The 23,799-nt window shown below is 40.4% G+C and overlaps 1 protein-coding gene across 1 annotated transcript in view; it reads right to left on the bottom strand.

Moving 5' to 3' along the window:
• Nucleotides 1–23,799, bottom strand: part of LOC124776279 (long-chain-fatty-acid--CoA ligase 1) — a 188,157-nt gene that overhangs the window by 37,992 nt on the left and 126,366 nt on the right. Inside the window, exons 4-7 of the mRNA XM_047251182.1 lie at nucleotides 6,186–6,455; nucleotides 5,771–5,970; nucleotides 5,277–5,477; nucleotides 4,841–5,058 (exon numbers count right to left, since the gene is read on the bottom strand). Coding sequence (XP_047107138.1) covers nucleotides 4,841–5,058; nucleotides 5,277–5,477; nucleotides 5,771–5,970; nucleotides 6,186–6,455 — 889 coding nt within the window. The remainder of the gene's footprint in view (nucleotides 1–4,840; nucleotides 5,059–5,276; nucleotides 5,478–5,770; nucleotides 5,971–6,185; nucleotides 6,456–23,799) is intronic.

Genomic DNA, 23,799 nt, shown 5'->3' with positions numbered 1-23,799 from the left:
CCCTTACATTCAGTGCCATTTGCACACTGTTGTTTAAAAGAGGCATATTGTCCATTTTTCACTGGATATCTTCTGCAGAAACAATTATGGTTGCTTTGAGAATGGAAGACTTAGTTAACGTCTCACCAATAGTATGAGACTTTTGTTTTGTTTTTGCTATTAAGAGAGAAATGTCATATTATAATGCTTCAATAACTTTCTCATTTTCCTGCTGAAAGATACCAGTAGAGTCCAGTTTCATGTGATTTTAATTTTTTCCCCAACAAAAAGCTATTTTAGTTTATTTTTCAACACAAGGTGAGCTATTGTTGGATGATGGTCCAGAGGCACACGCTGCAGTGAATCATTACTGAGGATATTATCACACACAACTCACTGTGGCATTGGATGTTGTCTTTTTCAATAAAGTTGAATTGGTATTTAATATATTCTTCATTATACAATGTTCTTTTAGCAGACATTTTCACTCAGTGCACAAAACCAATAAAAATACTGCTGCCAGCTCTAAAAAAAGCACTCGCTACTGCAATAAGAATATAAAATTCTTGACCTATCTAACAGAATGATCCTGCTTCCTTCTGAACCATCTACAGCCCCCTTGCCATATGCCAATAAATCTCTCAGCCCCCCCCCCTCCTCCTCCTCCTCCTCCTCCTCCTCCTCCTCCTCGGGTTGGAAACCATTGCTATACAGCAAACTGTCACATCACACTAGTAGTACAACCCAAGAAGAAAATGCAGAGAGCTGGGCAAGAGGTTGGAAAGATGAGTTTGTGAACTTGTTTACTGATACACTAAGTTGTATGAAATGGGATTTTTCTGTATGAAACACAGACTGGACAAATTAATGTTAAAATTATGTTTGATAGATTCTTCACAAATATTATTGATATGTGGTACACTTTTTCACCTATAAGAAACACTCATTTTACAGATAAGCTTAAAACAAAATTGCCAGACTGTTATACTAAAGAACTTAAAGCACTAGGTAACAAATTTTGTTACTACAAAGTGTGTATAGAAATAGCTGTAAGATAGACACTAAACAGGCTGATATGGATTATAGGATGTACCTGAAGTACAAGTTTTTGTAAAACTAAGCTGCCGAAGCAGCAAAAAAAGTTAGTCTTTGAAAGCTTTACAGAAACTGCTCCAAATAAGAGTTAAGTGGCTTGGCAGATTATCATGCAGGAACACTCTCCTGCTCACACAAATGAAGTGCCACTTGAACCAGAGACAAACTGAACAAGTTCTTTGTGTCCTCAGCAAAAGAAATCGGAGACAGAATCAGCGTGGCCAACACATCTGTAAATTAACTGCTTGGCAAGCAACTGGCACTGAAACAGTCTTTACAGTGGAAAATTATCAATCAACTACTCTCATAATTGCTGTAACAAAATCTCCAACTCTAAAAATATGTGTAATTATTGACTATCCAACTACATAATCAAGAGAACTTTTTATTAGATCAGTGAAACTTTAGCAATCATTTTTAACTAATGTCTTCAGTTTGGAATTTTTCATGAATCATTAAAAATTTCAAAAGTCAAACAACTTAACTTTTTTTTTTTTTTAAAGGAGACAATATCCCTCCAAAATTGAGACCTGCCTCAGTAGTTCCTGTAATTTCCAAAATATTTGAAACTGTTGTATACAATCTAGTGGGGAAAAAATACCACTTCAGCATTTCTTAACATCATAAACTAGATAACCACTGCTTTTGAAAATAAAAATAAGGGCTCACTTATGTGATTTAAATGAAGTCTTCATTGCATTCCTTATGAAATATTGCTTGAGAAACTTGAATTATGTGAGGCAGTAAAACATCAATGAAAATAATTGCTTCATACTTAAGTAATAGGGAACAGTATGTCTCAATGAGAGACAGACATTCTCTGACGAAAATTATTGAGACAGGGGTACCACATAAATCAGTTATTGGACTATTCTGTTTTGTAATTGCAATCAATGATTTGCCACATCATGTTTCTCAGCTATACATATGACACAAAAATAATTGCATCTCTTCAAAATTCACCAGTAATGCAACAAATGTCAATGGTATCACTAGATGCTGCAATGGAATGGTTCACCACTAACAAACTTCTGTGTAACCCTAAGAAGAACATGACTCATCATTTTCTGTTAGGACTACCTAATAATACAAAAGGTATAACATATCAACTTATAGCATTCCATACTGACACCAAGTCACCCCGGGGAGAACACATTGGTCATATACTCAAAAGAATATCAAAGGTAACATACATAATATGGAAAGTGAGATATCTAGGTACTTCAGAATATTTAAGGTAGATGTATGAGGGTTGTCACTTTAATAGTGGCAACTATTTATTTACAGCTCGTACAAAATAGATGTGTGTTTCAAAGTTTTACTGACCTTCAAAGTAGTCACCAGCATTGTGTATAGCCCGTTGCCAGCGATTCGGAAGTCGTAGGTTACTCTTAGCAGTGCCAGTTGCATTGACAGTTCGAGCAGCACGGTCTATTGCCTGAGGAATCTGCATAGTTCTGAAGCGAATGCCGCAAAGTGTTTCCTTCGGTTTAGAAATCTAGTTGAACTCACGAGGGCTTAAGTCAGGGGAGTGCAGTAGATGGTATAGCACTTAGCAGCCCCATCAGCCAAACAAATTAGTAACAGCTTGCACTGTAGTGCTTGAGCATTGTCCTGCGAAATGATGATCAGGTCCTGCAGAAAGTGTCATTTCTGTCTCTCTGCTGTTCATTTTTGGAACACAACCTACAACCAGCTTAGAGACAGAAGTGATGACACTTTCTGCAGGACCTGACCATCATTTCGCAGAGCAATGCTCAAGCACGTACAGTCCAAGCCGTTGCAGATTTGTTTGACTGATGGGGCTGCTAACTGCTATACCACCTACTGCACTCCCCTCACTTAAGCCCTCATAAGTTCAACTCGATTTCTAAACTGAAGGAAACACTTCACAGCATTCGCTTCAGAGCTGCTACAGATTCGTCAGGCAATAGACCCCACCACTCGAACTGTCAACACAACTGGCATTGCTAGGAGTATCCTACAACTTCCACATCACTGGCAACAGGTTATACACACTGCTGGTGACTACTCTGAAGGTCAGTAAAACTTTGAAACACGTATCTATTTTGTATGAGGTGTAAATAAATAGTTGCCACTATTAAATTCCAGCCCTTGTATTTTTGGCTGTTACAGTTTCATATTTCTTATGGACTGCTGGAATGGGCGCACTCTGCACATATTAGTAACATACTAAAGATACAATAAAAGAAAGTCATAAGTGAAAAGTATAGGACTAGATCACTGTTGACCTGTACATCAGGACAACGCTATGGGAAAAATTGCATAGAATGTTCCAACAGATATTCCAAGACAGAGACTGGTAAAATCAGCTCACTTGCCCAAAGTCAGAGTCCTAAAAGTCTTTAGCAAACTAAAATTCTCAGCACAGTCCATGTCATGCAAATAATTACAAATAAAATTGTGTAACTAGTTGGTTAATATCCATACTATAATATAACATAATTTTTTTATTCACACATTGTGAACATACATTAAAACTTAAAATGTATGGCTCTATGTTTGTAATTGTGTGTCATTATGTATATTGATGTTATGTATAGAGATGAAGACTATTCCATTTCATATATGGTCTATGGGGAATAAAGATGAAGAGAGCATGAGTTGGGTTTCACATGAGTGATCTTTCAGAATCCATGCTGACTGGTGTGAAGAAACTCATTTCATTTGAGATACCTCAACCTTCCTGAACTCAGAACGTGTTCTCCGATTCCATGAACATTCCAATAAATAAGAAGGGACATTAGGTCTGCAGTTGTGTATGTGAAATGAAGATGATTATTTTATGCAATAATCTATTTCCTAATCTCATTAGTGCCCAATGATAAGGAAGTGATTTTTGTCAAGTATTTATTCTTTCATTCACTTATTCATGCAGACAGTTCTGTAAATCTCATCGTGAAAGAGAACATTCAGTGATGTAGGATAAGTCAATAGGCAGGAGTAGCTATTGTAGGCTTAGTAACATAGTAAGAAAGCTACTTTAAAAAAAGAGCTTCTGCTCTTAGACTATTCATCTTCCATGTGTAATATGCTGTAGATGAATGTGTTACAAAAGAATATCAAGTTAAAAGGTTTTTGGTAGTAGAGTATAATAGAATGCACCGTATAAAATTATTTAAATATAGGACAGATGGAGTTCGTAAAATAAGAACTCAAGAACTTTAATGAATCTTTATAGTCACTGGGTTTGCTTGACAATGTATAGTTTTATGTATGTTAGCAGGTACTAGGAGACATTCAGAAATGATGATGCTTGCCGTAGGACTCACAAAGTGGAATGGTTTCCAAACTGGCACAAAGAAAAGAGAAATTTTACAGTTCTCAGTATGGGCATAGACTATATTTTATCATCACTGAAATATGTTGTTTTCACTGTATTACTAAAACATTTAATGCAGGATAAGATAGTTAAGGTATATCTCTGTACCCAATTAGAAAAAGATGCCACAATTTTTGCTTCTTGACTCATTGCAACAGAACAAACACTGCTTAATGGAAGATTGACAATAAAGAAATCCTACATTGCAGCTGTGAAATGTTTGGCTGCAAAATGAGCCACAGGAGGGGAAAGAGGGAAAGGGGGAAAGAACTTCCCTTTGGATAACCTGAAAATGAATCTCTCTTTTGATGCAGTTAACCCTCTTTCTGGAGAAGTTTCCTTTTCATACGATAATCTTAGGCACGCGCTTTTGTGTATAAATAATATCAGCTAATAGACTGTGTAAATATGTAACACCATTACCTTTTAATTTCACTTTCCTTTGTTCTCAGTGCCATATTGAATAACAATTTCTTAATTAATGAACCACTTATTTCAGCCATCACTTTGTCATAGATGCGATTTAGTAAGCGTGGAACTGCAGGCATTACTGTTGGATGAAGTGCTTTGCAGTCATCTGACAGTCTTCGAATATCTCCAGTGTAAAAACCAACAGCACCACCAACCAGATACATGCCATTCTGTAACAAGAAAATTTCAAGACTTTTCACCACTCATATCTTATAATTCTCAACAGAACAAAGACTTCTCTGTCCCAAACAGTAACAATATGAATATGAATATCAACATCAACATCAACATCAACATCAACATCAACATAGCTCTCTACAGTAACTGTAGAAATGGCAGAAGTAGGTAATAAGGTAACAATGAATATGAAACAGTAAATTATATTCACCTCACAGCATCGTTCTAGCATATGTGCCAAAGGTAAGAAAGATATCATGATGTCATTGCAATTTGGCCGGTGATCTCCTAACTGCAGGATTACAGCACACACTGCAGCTACAACATTTGAATGAGTCAGCATTACACCCTTGGGACTACCTGTTGTCCCAGATGTGTAGCATACTGTGCAGAGGTCAGTTGGCTTTGGTGGCTGAACAATATAAAAAACAAATTAATTTAACTGAGTTTGTATTCTGAACTATGCACTGATATGTAAACACAATAAATATTTTTCATACAAATAATGAACTACTAATGGGATTTCCTGATGCTGGTAAATTTATTTTTCTTTGTTAGAGCAGCACCTGCTGCTTCAAATGTACTTTTGCATGTATGATACAATATTAGAATGTGCTTAATACAATGAACTAACTGTCCTTCAGAAATATACAAAAAACAAATTCTGTTTATAGTTTTACACATTTTATGTAAAGGTTCACTCACCTGCTCTCTGTTATCTTTCTGGGCTCCAAGTTTCTCAACCTCTTCAAAGCGAATTATTTCTACACCCCTGTTTTTTGCCCTCTGATTTGTAGCTGGCCGAACCTCTTTGATTACTATTAATTTCCTTAAACAACGTGGTGATCGATCCAACAGCATATTACATTTTGCGTCATCCTCACATATAACTAAATTTATTTCCGCTATAAGGAAAAAATATTTTTTAACTTAGATTTTTTTCAGCTTTATTGTACGTTTAATTATTTAGCATGAAATTGAAACAAGAATAAATTCAAAAGATTTATACATTATAGATGTACTTTAAGTGGTTTGTAGTGGAGTGCAAATAAGTAAATACCACATCTTATTTTTGTTGCAGACTTTTCTTTCTATTAGGAAATCAACAATAAAGACATACCTTGTTTGATTATATAAGCACAAGCATCAGGTCCCAAAGTATCATAAAGAGGTACTATCACCATTGAATAGCAATATGCACCCTGCTCTGTTATAATCCATTCAGGGCAGTTCTGACTGTAGATACCAACAAATGTTGTTGGTGAAGGTGTCAGTCCCAAGGCCACCAACCCTGAACCCAAATTTTTAGCTCTAAGGAGAGCTTCATTGTAATTAAGCCACTGATATGGTCTGTTGGGTCCCTCACGCCATCCAAGGCATGGTCCATTATCTGAAAATTATTAGGTGTCTTATTAAAGGACAACTTGGCCAGAAAATGAACAACAATACTTTTAGATCATTCTACTATACAACAATATATATAGACAGCTAATAGTGTTCAGTAAATGTGTTCTTTTTTTTTTGACATAGGAAATAAAACAGCAGATAGGTAACTTACGTTAAGCAGCAGTGGCTGTTCTCAAAGTAGATGTTGTCTTCCATATATGTAAATTAATCTAGAAATAATTCCTATGACCATCAATTAGAGCAGACTGGCATATAATAATAAGTATATAACAAGTTTCTTGTGCCACCTACAAAATTTCGTGCTCTAGCATGTCATCTGTGAAATGAGCGACTCGTTTACATAAAAATGGCAATGTCAGCGTCTTACCGCATCCCCAGACAACCATTGAATTAGTCATAGTTGTTTTGTTAGTATACTCTACAGGCATTTCCTGCAGTGGCTGCTGCCACAATTTTATGTAAAAATTTACTTGTTCTGCATCCTGGAAGGATCCTTCATTATGAGATTTACAGAATGTGATATATGAATGAAAACAGCAACTGTTAAGAGAAACATGGTATGCAACCTATATGTACACCAAGTGATCAAAAGTATCTGGACACCTGGCTGAAAATGGTTTACAAGTTTGTGGCGCCTTACATCCATAATGCTGGAATTCAACATGGTGCTGGCCCACCCTTAGCCTTGAAGACAGCTTCCACTCTCACAGGCATATGTTCAATCAGGTGCTGGAAGGTTTCTTGCAGAATAGCAGCCCATTCTTTATGGAGTGCTGCCCTGAGGAGAGGTATCGATGTTGGTTGAAGAGGCTTGGCGGGAAGGATTCAGGTCAGGACTCTGTGCCGGCCAGTCCATTACAAGGATGTTATTGTCATGTAACCACTCCGCCACAGGCTGTGCATTATGAACAGGTGCTCGATTGTGTTGAAAGATGCAATCGCCATCCATGAATTGCTCTTCAACAGTGGGAAGCAAGAAGGTGCTTAAAACATGAATGTAGGCCTGTGTTGTGATAGTGCCATGCAAAACAACAAGGGGTGCAAGGCCCTCCATGAAAAACACGACCACACCATAACACCACTGCCTCCGATTTTTACTGTTGGCACTACACACGCTGGTAGATGATGTTCACTGGGCATTCGCCATACCCACACCCTGCCATCAGATCGCCACATTGTGTTTCATGATTTGTCACTCCACACAACATTTTTCCACTGTTCAATTGTCCAATGTTTATGCTCCTTACAAACTTGGCATTTACCAGTGTGATGTGTGGCTTATGAGGAGCCACTTGATCATGAAATCCAAGCTTTCTCACCTCCCGCCTAACTGTTCTAGTACTTGCAGTGGATCCTGATGCAGTTTGGAATTCCTGTGTGATGGTCTGGATAGATGTCTGCCTATTACACATTATGACCATCTTCAACTGTCAGCGGTCTCTGTCAGTCAACAGACGAGATCAGTCTGTACGCCTTTATGCTGTACGTGTCCCTTCATGTTTACACTTCACTATCACATCGAAAACAGTGGACGTAGGGATGTTTAGGAGTGTGGAAATCTTGCGTGCAAATGTATGACACAAGTGACACCCAATCACCTGACCATCTTTGAAGTCCGTGAGTTCCGCAGAGCACCCCATTATTCTCTCTCATGATGTCTAATGGCCTCTGAGTCGCTGGTATGGAGTACCTGGCAGTAGATGGCAATATGCACCTAATATGAAAAATGTATGTTTTTTGGGGGTGTCCAGATACTTTTGATCACATAGTGTATTTTCATTGCTTCTAAGACTAGAAGATGAGGAAACTAGTTACAACGTTTCTACTTTGTTTCTCTGTTTGTTTAATCCTGCACAGGGCCAGGTACTATTTTTTTGTGCAGCACTTCTCTGGTATTTTTGGCAAATGTATATCGTTTGTTACTCAGAAACTGTAGTGAGATTTAAATGAAGTCACCCCAACTGATAATGTCAAAATTCTAATGAACCTTTTGAACATACAAGTTGCAAAAGAACAACTGTTTCAAAATATTGTTTCCAACTATCCTGCCCACAACAGAATAAATAAAAATGGCAAAAGACTTATTGACGTGTGTGATGCCTTTGATCTTATCTGTAACTTATGTCTACTTATTTCAAGAGATATCACATGAAAAAGAAAATTTGTACTCTTCATAAGAAGATTTTGGTGATACTGAGTTGGACCTTATTGCAGTATGTGGCCATGGTGGTCTAGTAGGTGGGGCACTGGACTCCAGTTCTGAAGGTTTCAATGGTACGAGTCAGTGCTCCCCTCCCTCTCTCTCTCTCTCTCTCTCTCTCTCTCTCTCTCTCTCTCTCTCTCTCTCATATTGTAGAATATGATATTCACATTAAATTTATTGAATCAAAATTGAAAATCTAGAAATCTAAATTAGTCACACCTGATGTGTAAAAATATGGATGTGGAGTCTGAGAATAGTTTTGAAAAATTAAATCTCTAAGGACCTGGTAGTGGTCTTTGTAGACTTTAAGAAAGCCTATGTTTCAGCTGACTGGGAAGTATTGTTTGACATATTTTAGAATTTGTAAATTATCAAGCAAACTTTGATACATTCAAAAATAAAATTCATGGGAGAAAATTCCAACATGTTTCTAATTAAAACTAATGTTCAACAGGGTGATGGATGGACCCAAGTTCTGCTCAGTTATGTGTTAAAGAAGATCATCTGAGAATGGGAAAAGAACTAGCCAGAAAATATTTAATGAACAAAATTTATATTGGATTTTTGAAGAATGGTGTTTTAAGTTAACTCTCTTGCATTCAGAAATGACTTGTCAATCTTGCAGAAACATACAGACGGTTCTGCAACAGGTAACTTAGCTGATTGATGAAGAACAAAAATCTGATCTCCAATCTCTCAAGAAAAAGTACACAAGCAGTACCTGAAGAGCACCTCATCACCCATCAGAATCTGATAAAATAGAAAAGTACATAATTTCAGTTACCTTGGTGAAAACATGCAGAAGAAAAATGGTGAAAACAAGTCCATGTCAGCAGGAGAGAGAATAGTACTGGCACTTTTCATAGGGCACATGTCCCATACGAGACAAAGACAATCTCAAGGAAAGCTGAATTCAGGCATTGTAGCACTGATCAAAAAACAAGTATCTATTGGTTGGAGTAAGAGAACCCAAAAAGTGAGAGTGAAAGATGCTTCAGAAAACAATTGTTCCAAAGATAACAGACAAACAATAAGACTGTGAATAAGAGAAGAATTATATGTGGATGATGAAGTCAGTAAGGAAATTATGACTAAAATTCTACAATCCGACTAAGGAGGTGGTTGGCATTGAGAAACGGCCGGCAGTGAGAGAAAGAATGTAATGCTTTTGGGCTGCAAAATCTAATGATCCAAAATGAGAGAAGTAATGTTACTGAGCAGTTGGACCTGAAGTTGAGGAAAACAGCACAATGGGAAAGAAAAAGAGGGAAGTGCATACGAGCATTGCCACAATATGAGAAGGAGATGACACAAGGATGGAAATACCAAAAGAGAGAATTTAAGACATGTCAGCCATATGTTAAAAAGCTAGTTCTAATGTGCAATATTCTAACGAGTCCACTATAGGAAAAAAATTATTAAATGTATCATTCATTTAGTGAGCAAAGATACTATCAAGATTGAAAAAACTTGTAAGAAAACTTTGTGATCTGGGTAGTATAAGTTCTGTGTGAGTACATGGCAAATAGCTCAGTAGTAACTTTGAATTACTTAATAGGATGTGTTTTGGAAGTTTCTATGGTGAGAGTCCTGTTTTTGTGTGAATTAACACTCCAAACAAAGAATTTGAGAAGAGCAGCTTGCTTTTGTCTGGGGATGGGGCTTTTCTGACAGTACTACACCACTAAGAAATTAACTGTTATTTACCTGATTACATTTGACAGACAAAAATAGTATTAGGATGAAATTAAATACCTTTACCAAACTAAGCTTGCTTAAGGGAGAGGAAGATGGCAGAAACTGGGATGCAAAAGAGTAAAATAAAAATAAACAATGAAAATATGAGGTGGGATCAAAAAATACAGTGAATGAATTTTTGTAGCAGTAACTGCTGATGCTACAACTATGTCATGCAATTAGTCTGATAGCCTGATCTGTTTAGCTGGACAGCATCATCAAGTAGGAACACATTCTGACTTGTCAGTCAGTGTCCAGAGATGCTAGAGTGAGGTGGTTTACCAAGTCTATCACACATCATGGATTTAGAACATTAAGTATTGATCCAAGTTGCAAGAAAGTGCCTAGAAACACAAAGTATTGAAATAAGTATGTAATAATAATTCTGTAACCCTTAAAACTGTTTAAAAGTGATATGAGCAGTTTAAAAGTGGAAATGAGATGGCAGAATGTGAGCAATGTTTGGGATATTCATTAACACCAAAAACAGAAGATACATGTGAAAAGGTGCCAAACAGGCAAATAACTATTTGAAAGCTTTACTAAGAACTTAGCATCTTGTACAGGTCTGTACAAAGCCTTTTAATGGATAATTTTTAATGGATAATTTACAAATGAGATGAGTGAGCACAAAATCCCAGACTGTTGAGTGATGAACTAGTTTGTACATAGTTGAAAGATTGTCTTCACTCAGGTCATGTCAAAAATTATAACTAGACATGACACTTGGGCCTAGGGGTACAGCCCTGAGATGAAAATTCAGAGTTCCCAATGGAAAACCAGTGAATCTCCTTGCCCTAAAAACACATGTCAGTTAAAATTGAATATCAAAGTCATGCTCTTATGTTGTGGACGTAGTGTTACCAGAGCACATTCCAAGGGAACAACTGTAAATGCCATGTTTTACCTTGGTGTACTGCAATGTTTGGAGAAAGAGACCAGAAAAAATGGGCCAGTGGCTTCCCTCATCATGACAATGCACTGTGCCACACCTCGCTTTTGATTTGTGAGTTTCTGGTCATGAAAATGTTCCTGTCTGTCCACATTCACCTTACTCATCAAAGTCAGCTCTATGTGACTTCTATCTCTTCCTAAAAATTAAAAGTGTGGCCAAAAGAAATTGTTTTAGCGTCATTCCTGACTCTGAGAGGGCAACGACATAGCAGCTGAATACTCTTCAAAAGAAAACTTGCAGAAATGCTTGTAGTGATGGATTCAATGTTGGAATACGTGAACTGCAAGGCAGGACACTACTCTGAGGGATATTAAATCAAGTTCCATGTAAGCTTATTACTTTGTTTCTAATAAAATTATTCATCATATTTTTAATCATGCCTCAGATATTCTACATGGTTAATGTTCTGAGAGGAGCATATGTTTTTTGCTATCAGGGGTTTTTTGTGAAAAAAGTGAGGAAAGTATTAGGGAATAACAGATTGGTAAAACTGAAGGATGTTTAAGAGAATAGGTTCAGCAACAGTTTTAACAAAATTCTCTCTCTTGGGTGACCATATCATATATGATAAAACTACAGGCATTGTAACTGCTACTGCAACCAGCCTTCATCAGTTACCCTGCAACAGCAGTCAAAATTTCAGAAGTTTTTTCACATATGATATGGTCACAAACCACAAAGAATTTTATTGGATTGAAGACTATAGGTTTGCAAATCTCATACTATACAAACAGTCCCATATACCCTCCTTTCCCTGGATCCTTCTCTCTTCCTCAATAACTTTGGTATCTTTATCCACAGAAGGAACTCCTGGTTCTAAAAGACAGATATTTGATATCTTTTCATTTGGCACCACTTGATACCAAAACTAGTTCTACACTCAGTCAATGTTTGTGAAACACTATTCATTCATTCATTCATTCATTCATTCATTCATTCCATTCCTAGTGTTCTGTTGATCCAGTAAAGATGATTCTGTAATGAAGTACTGCCTTAAGAAAGCCACAAAGATTTTTCTGCCAGACCTTGATAAGTTTTCAAATGGGTGCAAAGTTTGACAACTTGTTTTAAATGTTCATAAATGTAAAAATTGTGCATTTTAAATATGGAAAAACACAGCATCATATGAATGATATGACAAATTGGAAGCAGAAAAGCAAAATAAAAAATGCTGAACACAGTTTTCAAATGTTGCTTAAAGCAAATCTAGGGGCACTGCCCCAATTTAATTCTTTCAGCACTGCAAACATGAGTGAAATAGATATTAGTGCCACTGGGTATTGCGAAATAGTTGAATTCACTAAAATTGAAAGCTCCAGGGCCCGATGGCATCCCTATTAGAATCTGTACTGAATTTTCAGCTGAGTTTTGGCCATAATCGATCAAAGATCCCTCTAACAAAATCTGTGCCCAATAGTTGGAAGGAAGCGAAGATCACACATCTATAAGAAGGGTAGCAGAAGTGACCCACAAAATTATCATCCAATATCCTTGACATTGATTTATTGTAGAATCTTGGAACATATCCTGAGCTCAAACATAACGACGTATATTGAACAGAATGACCTCCTCTATGCCAACCAGCATTGCTTCCAAAAACACCTGTCGTGTGAAACCCAACTCACACTTTTCTCACATGTTTTACTGAGGCAATCAGGTAGATGAAGTATTTCTTGATTTCTGTGTTTGACTCATTATGACACCTATGCTAATTATGGTAAGTACAATTGTATGGGCTATTAAGTGGGATTTGTCACTAGACTTATTGCTTCTTGATAGGGAGGAAGCAGCATGTTTTCTTGGATGTAAACAAAAGCAAGCACTGTGGCTACAGAGCAACAGCAGTGAGCAAATGAAATTGGTACTTTCCTCAACCAGCCAAGGACAAGTCGGCCACAATTAACATGTGCTTAAGCATTCAGAAGAGCATTGCAGAATGATATAAAGTACAATTAAATATTTAAATGTCACAATACTGTGACATGTGATGTAGAACCATACCCATGTTACACATTTTGAGTTGCATCATAGCCTGCTGATTAGTTTCCACAACAATCCACTTTTTTTTAAGTTGCAAAAGTGCAAACTACTATAACACTGCAACTTTGGATTTAGATCCCTTTTTATGTCAAAACGTACTGTAGAGATTTTTATAATGTTCCTCTTATTTGTCAAATTATTAAGTAAAAAATGATTTTTGTACTAAACTCTGTAAAATCTTAATAAATTAACTAGTCTTTACAAGTATATTACAATGACAAAATTACAGCACTGTGTTCACTGGGAGAAATGATGGAGCTGTACTGCATTTCAGAATAGTTATGCAACTTTACAGCAGAACAGAGACAGATCAGAGGTCGCATCCTACTCTGTTCCCTTAGAAAAATTCTTTAAGAGTTATTTAACTAATGATTTTATGGAACATACATGGCATGCAGTATTGCTCATAGAACATTTGTGAAGTAGTTAATCTTCAACAAACAAAAATACCTAAGATCTTGCAGTCAGAAAGGGTGCCACAGGCCCTTAAGGTGTTCTAATTACAGTTATTCTATTTTCTGTCTGGTGTGAAACAAAAGTGACAGAATAAAAGGTCCAACACAGCAGTATATGGGAATTTATTCGATTGTCATCAGTCACTCATGATGTATCTTGCAACACTTCAGAATGTGCAGTACTTCAATCTGCAACCATATATGCTAAGCCTTGAATGGCATTGAAGACAACTGACTTATTCCATGTTTATCAGTTGAATAAGTTATTGGGCTTCTTTCTGCAGATGTGAACTTTTGTGAACTGTAAATTTTACTGGAAGGCCTGCATTTTAGTTTCAATGTTATTTTTTGTGTGCTATCTGTGTTATTGTAGAAAACCACGTGATACATGGTGTTGTGGCGTAGAGCACCATAAATATCAATATTTGTTCTGTGCGTAAGTGTGCTATCTTGGAGGAGAGGGCTTTGGGCAGGATGTTGGATGCTAACGGCAGTTAGCCTCCAGACTTGTATCTGTGTAGAAGCTAAGTGTGAATAAATCTGTATCTGAGAGAATTCTAGTTGTTTACCTACAACTATTCCATATTACCTCACTGGTGACCCCGTTTTTGTGTAATACACGTCCGAGTTACCGCCCGAAGGTTATTTACGCGCCTACCGCGTCGGGTTTCTCCGCGATCGCGAGGGCCTTTGTTCAGCTCCAGACAATGGCCTTTCAGCATTCACCGACGCCCGGATTCCAGCAACATCTCTCCAGCACTCCTGCCGTCATAGTGGACATGCCGCAAGAATCTTTGGAATCCTTCAGCCAGAACATGCAGTGGAATTCATCGAGTGCTGCCAGTTTCTTCCAACCGCCAATGGTCGTGGACTCTGGCTTTGTTAGCCTGGACCTTCCCACGTGTTCTCCACAGAGTGTTGGTCGGAACATTCCTACTCCTGTGTCAAACACACCATTCAATACAGTTCGTGGCGTCGAGCGAGGTTTTGCTACTTTGGAAAATCCGGTAGTAAATTCAAACTCGAATCAGTTCCCGCCACGTGTGTATCCTTCCGCGCCGGCTAGTCAACAGGTGTTCAATGCTCGCCAAACAGCAAATATCACACCGAGTGTGCATCCTAGTGGACGTGTGTGGGATCCTTGTGTTGCTTCTAATCAAGTCAACAATTCTGTGCTGGACAGTAATTACTCCGACATCTACAACCAGCCCCACCACTCATGGTCGAGTGAATACTGTGTGCATAACGGACATTCACCGGCGTACTTAAGCACTTGTGGCTTCTCTCCGAGCTACCACGTCAATGAGAATGCACATTTTGACTATGATCCTCACACCGTTCGAGCGTCCGTCGCTTCTCAGCCGCCCCCCCGGCGTCAAGTGAATTTCGCGATTCCCGCATTACGGGACGCCAATAATTCGGACTCGCAATCTTCTTCCGTCCGAAGTAATAGGCGCACCTCCACAGTGACTGCAGTGCCGAATCTGCCGAAATTACCAGACTTCAAACCCGCTCACCCGGAGTGCTGGTTTAACCTGGTTGAGCAAACATTCGATGTCTGTGCTTTGGACGACGATGCACGCTTCGCCTGCCTCATGAACCATCTTCACGACTGCATCGATTTAATTTACGATCTGGTCAAAGCACCCCCCCCCCCCCCCCCCCCCTAGCAGGGAAGTATGCTGTGGCGAAACAGACGATACTGGAGCGCGTCTCTAAAACCAGGAAAGAAAATGTGCGGCAGCTCATCTATGAAGAGCGTCTCGGCGACAGGTCTCCATCCCAGCTGTGGCGGTGCACCCGTCTTCTCGTCGATGAGCAAGTTATGCCTGATGACACGCTCGCAGAAATCTGGACTGAAAAGCTGCCTTTGCCTGTCCAGACTGCAATCTCTGCATATGAAGATAGGCCAGTAAATGAATGCCTGACGCAGAATCTCGTGTTTACGCGCCGCCGACAGAGCGTACTCCGCCAGGCAACGTGAGCTCCGTGCACTGCATTCTGGACGTGACCGCACTAAGACGCTTTCTGACGCCACGCCCTTGTCTGGCACTGCTAATAACAAGTTTGTTAAACTAGCCGCCCTGCCTGCACCTTCAACTCCCCGCGACGACAGTGCATTGGCCTCTGTGGAAGACTCTGGGCCACATACTCCATCACCTAGCAACTACCCACAGGAGCACAGGCCCGCCCAACCTTACTGTTTCTTCCACGCGAGATTCGGGGAGCAAGCTCGCAAATGCCAGTCACCGTGTTCTTACCCAAACTCCAACCGCAGGTAGGCTACGGTGCCACCTCCTGCGATGTAAACAACGGGCACCATCCCACGTTGCACTCCGTTTCGGACAATAACAGTAAGTGTGATCGAGTCTATGTTCGCAATTTACGATCAGGTGTATGTTTTCTGGTAGACACTGGTGCAGACGCCTCCTTGCTGCCGGTTCGCCTAGCAACCAATAAAGTGCAACCACACAAAACAGTACTTCGTGCAGTGAACTTGTCTACCCTACAGTGTTCGGGTTCCACTTTGTATACAGTGAAACTTTCGCCCGAGTGCAAGCTGGAGTGGACGTTTCTAGTGTCAATAATTGAAGAACCTATTCTCGGAATTCATTTCCTCAAGCACTATCAGTTGTCACTAGATTTTGTGCAAAATACTGTGTTTTACCCCCCCTCCCCCTTAACAAACATATTCCTTTCGCATCGCCAAGTGACAGTTCGGCTAACACCAAACGTGTGCTGTGCCAAGAAGTGTGTAAACCTATCCTTGGAGCTGCAATCTTGGACAAACAAGTGGCTAGTCGAGTGCGCCAAGTCTTCGAAGTTGCAGATGGAACGTACGGAAATGCTGCTGCATCTCCACGACATACACGACGAGTTGGCCTTCACACAACAACACCTCACGGCACTACAAGCAGACGACTCGTCGGCTACAGACAAGGTCAGTCCATGCCAATCTGGTGTTCCGTACCCGCGCACGTTAACAACAATGTTGTGAACTCTGTAAACTGTGTCAGCACCCCCTTTTGTAATGATAGGGTATGCCTGAGTGCTCATGCTCCTTGCGTTCTGAATGGACAATTAACTTGCCAAGCTCGTGGCAATGAACTACGGCCATCTGCTGTTCGGCCACGCCCACTCGTACCTAGAGCGCTCGTATCGGCATGGCCCGATACCAAGAACCAGTGCACCAACCTTGCCCATGTCAACACGTGTGCGGCCTTTACGCAGTCTACGAGCGGGTGGCACACCTGTACTTCCATGTCCTCAGTGCCACAGCTTGGCCCGTCTGCCACTGCCTGCTCCGCTTCACGGACATCTGACTGTTGTGCCGCGCCGCGTATTGCAGTAGTCACTAATGGCACAGTTCATCGGTTACGTCTAACCGATGGGCCGCCCATATCGCAACGCCCACGCCGCCTCAAGCCGGAATTTGTGAAAATTGCAAAAGAACAATTGGACGATCTGTTACAAAAGGGAATAATTGAACCTTCTTCCGGTTGCTGGGCTAGTCCTATCCTGTTTGACCAAAAGAAAGACGGTACTTGGCGTATGGTCGGAGACTATAGGCGTTTAAATGCCCGCACCATCATTGATAAATATCCGGTCCCACACATTGCAGACTTCAATCATGTGCTCGCAGGTGCAAAGTACTTCTCTGTTTTGGACTGTAAGCACGCATTTGATCAGATTCCTATGGCTCCGGAGGATATTGAAAAGACTGCCATAACCACTCCCTTCGGGCTGTTCCAATACAAATTTATGCCATTTGGGTTGAAAAACGCCCCCCAAACGTGGCAGCGTTTCATCAATCAAACTTTATCCCATCTAGACTTTTGTTTCGTATACATGGACAACATATTGGTTTTTGCTTCTACTTTGGAACAGAGTGAGGAGCGTGTTCAAGTCGTGACAGATATTTTAGCAGCCGCTGGTATTGAAATGAACAATAAAAAGACTCAATTGCACCAGTCATCCGTCACATTCCTAAGTTATGTTGTGTCATCAGACGGTCTGACACCAGCACAGGACTAGGTCAAGACTGTTCTTGAGATGCTACGCCCTCAGACCTATAGGGGATTATGCAGGTTCATCAGAACAGTTACTTATTACCGGAAACATTTGCCAGCCGCTTCTGCGGTGCAGGCTCCTCTCACAGATGCTCTCACTGGCCCACAAACTTCTGGCACCCGCCAGGTACCATGGACACCAGACATGGACAAGACATTTAATGAGCTCAAACAGCTGTTGGCCTCCGCTGTCACTATTGCTCACCCACGGGCGGACGCCACAATGTTTATCACTAGTGACGCTAGTGACAATGCTATCAGCGCAGTACTGAGTCAGACATACAACGATGTTCCGACCCCCCTGCAGTTTTTCTCAAAAAAGCTAAACAACGCGCAGAAGAAATACTCAGCATTCGACAGAGAATTACTTGCAGTTTACGAGGCCATAAGACACTTCAGAACTGATGTTGAGGGACGAGATTTCTATGTGCTCACTGATCACAAGCCGTTGGTTCCTGCCATAAAAAAATCCTGTGGCTGATCCGCCCCCATGACGCTTTCGTCACATCGATTACATCTTGGAATTTACAAATGACATTCGCTACATCCGAGGAGTGGACAATGTTGTCACTGATTTTCTCTCATGTGTTGGTGCTGTCACAACCTTAATTGACTTAACGGACCTACCTCGGTTGCAATCGGCAAACCCCGATACCATGCAGTTAATTTCAGACCGCAGCTCCTCTCTCCAACCGGTACGCTCTACTTTCCCTGGCATATCTGACTTAGTGTAGTGTGATGAATCGACTGGTATGTTGCGGCCATTCATTCCTAAGCCCCTTCAACGCCAGGTCTTTGACAAACTACACACATTAGCACACCCCGGTGTCAAAGCTTCCACCCGTCTGGTAGCTGAACGGTTTGTCTGGAGAGACATGCGCCGTGACTGTCAGTCTTGGGCAAGGGCATGCATGGTGTGTCAACAGAACAAAGTTTCCAGGCACACTTCACCACCCCTTGGCTGTTTTGCCCAACCGCCAGGCCGGTTTCACCATGTTCATGTGGACCTCGTAGGCCCTTTGCCCCCTCTCCGAGGGTTTCCGTTACTCGTTTACAGCTATTGACAGGATGACTCTGTGGGCTGAGGCTGTGCCTATTCCAAACATTACCTCTGAGACAGTAAGTCAAGCATTCTTAGAGTCGTGGATCTCTAGATTTGTCTCACCTGTTTACCTCACCACTGACCAGGGGCGACAATTCTAGTCTTCAGTTTTCTCTGACGTATGTAAAATGTGTGGTATTGTCAAAATTCATACTTCTGCATACCACCCCCAAAGCAATGGGCTTGTCGAGCGATGGCATCGCACCTTAAATTCTGCCCTGCGTTGCCATGACTCACTATGGACAGAGGCACTGCCCTTCGTGCTTCTTGGCCTTCGTGCGACTTTCAAGGAAGACCTCAAGGGTTCCGTAGCCGAGTTTGTATATGGCCAACCTCTGGTTTTGCCTGGAGAATTAGTCACTCTGACCCCACTTCCACGACCCTCTGAACTCCCTTCACTTCTCTAGCGGGTGCGCTTGCACTGCAGCAAAATTCAGCCGCCACCTCCGGCTGCTCATACACCTCCGCACGTGTACGTACTGCGCACGCTAGACTCTTGTGAGTACGTGTTTCTCAGAGACGACTCAGTCAAAGTCCCGCTTCAGTCGCCCTACACAGGTCTTTGCAAGGTCGTCAGACGCTCTGAGAATAACATGGATCTCCTCATAAAAGACTCTGTAACCATGGTCTCACTCAACCGAGTGAAACCAGCTTTCATTGAGCCTCAGGTGAACCTCCCTGATTCTGCCCCTATTTCTCCCACTCCTGCTTCGAGCGGCCATCCATCTTCCCACACCATGCATTCGGGCATTGATTCTCCACAGCGTGCTTCTCTGCCGAGCACTGCTCCTTCTCTGCATTCATCTAATTCGAGTGGCCAATCTTTTCGGGGCTTCACTCCTCACAGCCCTTGCAGTCGAACTGCCAACCACTTGGATTCTACCATTGTGTTACCATCTTCGTGTGACAGCTCTTTGTCACGCCGTTCAATCCACACTGGCTCCTCGTTGCCTTCGGTCATGCTCCCTCGTCTGTCAGCTGATCGCCTGAGGTTGTCTCCTGCGCAGTCCAATGTACCTGCCACCCCCCTCTTAGCAGATGCTTCCCCCCGCCATGGCTTTCCCACACCTCCCTGCCTCCCTACCATTGCTCGTACAGGTGCCATCCAAGAATTCACAACACATGTGCACCCTGTTGACATACATAAATTATCTGTTGTCATAGATGGCGATACGGTGTGTGTGGTACTTGCGTGTGACAATATTGAGGGAGGAAGTGCAGAATCTCGTGTGGTGCGCCACTTTAAATTGAGCAGAAGTGCTGCGTGTGGCAACTTGCATGCCTTTGTTAGGTCTTCTGGCAAGGTGATTCTCCGCCTGCCGGCTGACGAAGTGCTACACCTCCACTCCAGGACGGGACGTCGTCTTCAGCCGCCAGCATCGCTTGCTGACTTCACCGTCGATGTACCGGGTTTCACCCCCTGGTCTCCTACCAGTCGACCGCTTCCGCCTGACGCAGAAGAACTGTGCGTTACCTTCCTAACTTCTCACCCCCCCCCCCCCCCCCCCCCATTCACAGGGATGTACTCCATATTGTGCGGGAGGGGGGGGGGGGGGGGCTATGTGGTGTAGAGCGCCATAAATATCGATATTTGTTCTGTGCGTAAGTGTGCTATCTTGGAGGAGAAGGCTTTGGGCAGGATGTTGGACGCTAACGGCAGTTAGCCTCCAGACTTGTATCTGTGTAGAAGCTAAGTGTAAATAAATCTGTATCTGAGAGAATTCTAGTTGTTTACCTACAACTATTCCATATTCCCTCAGTGTAATTCGGTCAGCAAATTTAAGGCAAGCAATCAACTGTTCTTAATTAAGATTTTGTGTGATAATTAACTATACTTGGAACTTTAAGTAGAGGCCATCTCTGAACTGTACCAAGTGTTGATTATGTTGGGAAAACTTTACTGCATTTCAAATATATTAATTTGTGCATGTGAACTCTTCTTGAACAAACAGATTTGTTAAAACAGTAGACTCATTTATTGCCATTGTTCTGTGCTGCTTTAGATTATAAATAGTGAGTTAGAACATGTTATTCCAGTTCAGTGAGATGGATTGTGGATCAGAGATTAAGGACAACAGGTGTCTCAATTACTTTCTGGCAGTTTGCACAACACCAGTGGTATTTCAAATTGCACAATCACACACTGAATGCCCTAAGTTCAAACAATATCTCTTAAAGTAATAAAAAACTTTAACCCATTAGCCCACACACAGAGAGTCAACAACAGCTGTACAAATAACTTTGGGTGGGCTGCAGGGAAGCATCTTGGGTTCTTTGCTGTTCATGTTTTGTACTAATGACCTGGTAGATAATACTAATACTAACCTCAGACTTTTTGCAGATGGTGCAGTTATCTATAATGAAGTACTGTCTGAAAAAGTTGTACAAATAATGTGTTCAGTTAGATCTTGATAAGCTCTAAAAGTGGGGCAAATATTGGCAACTTGCTTTAAATGTTCAGAAATGTATCCTTTTTTTAAAAAAAAAATATTATGTCCTATGACTGCAATACTAAAGAACCACAAATGGACTGTCATCTCATACAAAAACCTGGGAGTGACACTTTGTTGGGACATAAATTAAACAATCACTTAGGCTTAGCCACAGGTAAAGCAGATGGCAGACTGTGATTCATTGGTAGACTACTAGGGACATGCAATCACTTTACAAAAGAGAGTATTCATAGAACATTCATTGCCACCCATCCTACAATATAGCCCTGGTGTTTCCTTACACTCATCGGATCAACAGGAGATATTAAATACAAACAACGAGTGGCAATGCAAATGATCATGGGTTTGACCATGAGATTGTGTCACGGAGACACTCAAGAAAATTAATGCAAATTAACCTGAGAAAGCCTACTTACAACGTTTCAAAATCAGCTGTAAATGATGGATCTAGGAATATGCTACAACCCCAAATGTATTGCTCCCATGGGACTAAATTAGATTAATTACAGCTCACAGTGTTTAAAAATAATTTTTCCATGTTCCAAATGTAAAGGAATGGGAAGAAGGCCTGATAACAGTTGCAGTGAAGTTCTAACTGAAAAAAATCTGCAGAGTATTTAGTTGGATCGTTATCAGATTTTACCATGGTTTGCAGAAAACTGATGTAGATGTATATGAGAAGGTACATTCGGGAAAAAGAATCTCTTGGCTGAAGTGCATATCTTTAATCATAACACATCTTCACATATAACCTAAAATTGCTCTAAAGCCCCTATCAGATTACAAAGTAGTTCAACTACTGGTGGCAGATAATGTCTCCATCCCGTGACAGTTATGTTGCAGCAAGTGATGATGTATGTGGGTTAACAAAGAGAACAAAACACTGAAAATATTTATTTTGTTTCGACATTATTTTTGGAATGTATGATTAGATTAGATTAGAGATTAGATTAGTACTTGTTCCATGGATCAAGAATACGACACTTCTTAATGATGTAGAATGTGTCAGGTTAATAAAAGGTGTCTATACAGGATATTACATTACACAAGATATTACATGACCCTTTTTTTGTGGGGGTTGGGGAAATTACCCACTTACTACATCCAAAAATTCATCTAATGAGTAGAAGGAGTTGCCCTTAAGAAATTCTTTTAATTTCCTTTTAAATGCTACATGGCTATCTGTCAGACTTTTGATGCTATTAGGTAAGTGACCAAAGACTTATGGCAGCATAATTTACTCCCTTCTGAGCCAAAGTTAAATTTAACATTGAGTAGTGAAGATCATTCTTTCTCCTAGTGTTGTAGCCATGTACACTGCTATTACTTTTGAATTCATTCAGATTGTTAATAACAAATTTCATAAGTGAATATATATATATTGTGAGGCTACAGTGAAGATCTCTAGCTCTTTAAATAAATGTCTGCAGGATGATCTTGGATGAGCTCCAGCAATTATTCTGATTACACGCTTTTGTGCAATAAACACTCTTTTACTCAATGATGAGTTACCCCAGAATATGATGCCATTCAAAAGCAGAGAATCAAAATAGGCACGGTAAGCTAATTTACTGAGATGTATATCGCCAAAATTTGCAATGACCCTAATAGCATAAGTAGCTGAACTCAAACGTTTCAGCAGATCTTCAGTGTGTTTTTTCCAGTTCAACCCCTCATCAATGCATACTCCTAGAAATTTTGAATATTCTACCTTAGCTACCGATTTCTGATCGAAGTCTATATTTATTAATGGTGTCATTCCATTTACTGTGTGGAACTGTATATAGTGTGTTTTGTCAAAGTTTAATGAGAGCCCATTTGCAGAGAACCACTTAATGATTTTCTGAAAAACATCATTTACAATTTCACCAGTTAATTCTTGTCTGTTGGATGTGATAGCTATACTTGTATCATTAGCAAAAAGTACCAGCTTTGCATCTTCGTGAATATAGAATGGCAAGTCATTAATATATATTAAGAACAGTAGAGGACCCAAGACCGAACCTTGTGGCACCCCATTCTTGATTGTTCCCAAGTTTGAGAAATCACCAGTTTTTTTTATTTTATGTGAACTGCTTATTTCAACTTTCTGCACTCTTCCAGTTAGGTATGATTTAAACCATTTGAGCACTGTCCCATTCATACCACAGTACTTGAGCTTATCTAGAAGTATTCCATGATTTACACAATCAAAAGCCTTTGAGAGATCACAAAAAATCCCAAAGGGGGATTTCCGGTTACTCAGAGCATTTAGTATTTCATTACTGAAAGTATATATAGCATTTTCCGTTGAAAAACCTTTCTGGAAACCA

The sequence above is a fragment of the Schistocerca piceifrons genome, chromosome 2 (assembly GCF_021461385.2).
Source record: "Schistocerca piceifrons isolate TAMUIC-IGC-003096 chromosome 2, iqSchPice1.1, whole genome shotgun sequence".
NCBI lineage: Eukaryota > Metazoa > Arthropoda > Insecta > Orthoptera > Acrididae > Schistocerca > Schistocerca piceifrons.
The sequence above is the reverse complement of the archived record's forward strand: the minus strand, read 5'-3'. Positions and strand labels throughout refer to the sequence as shown.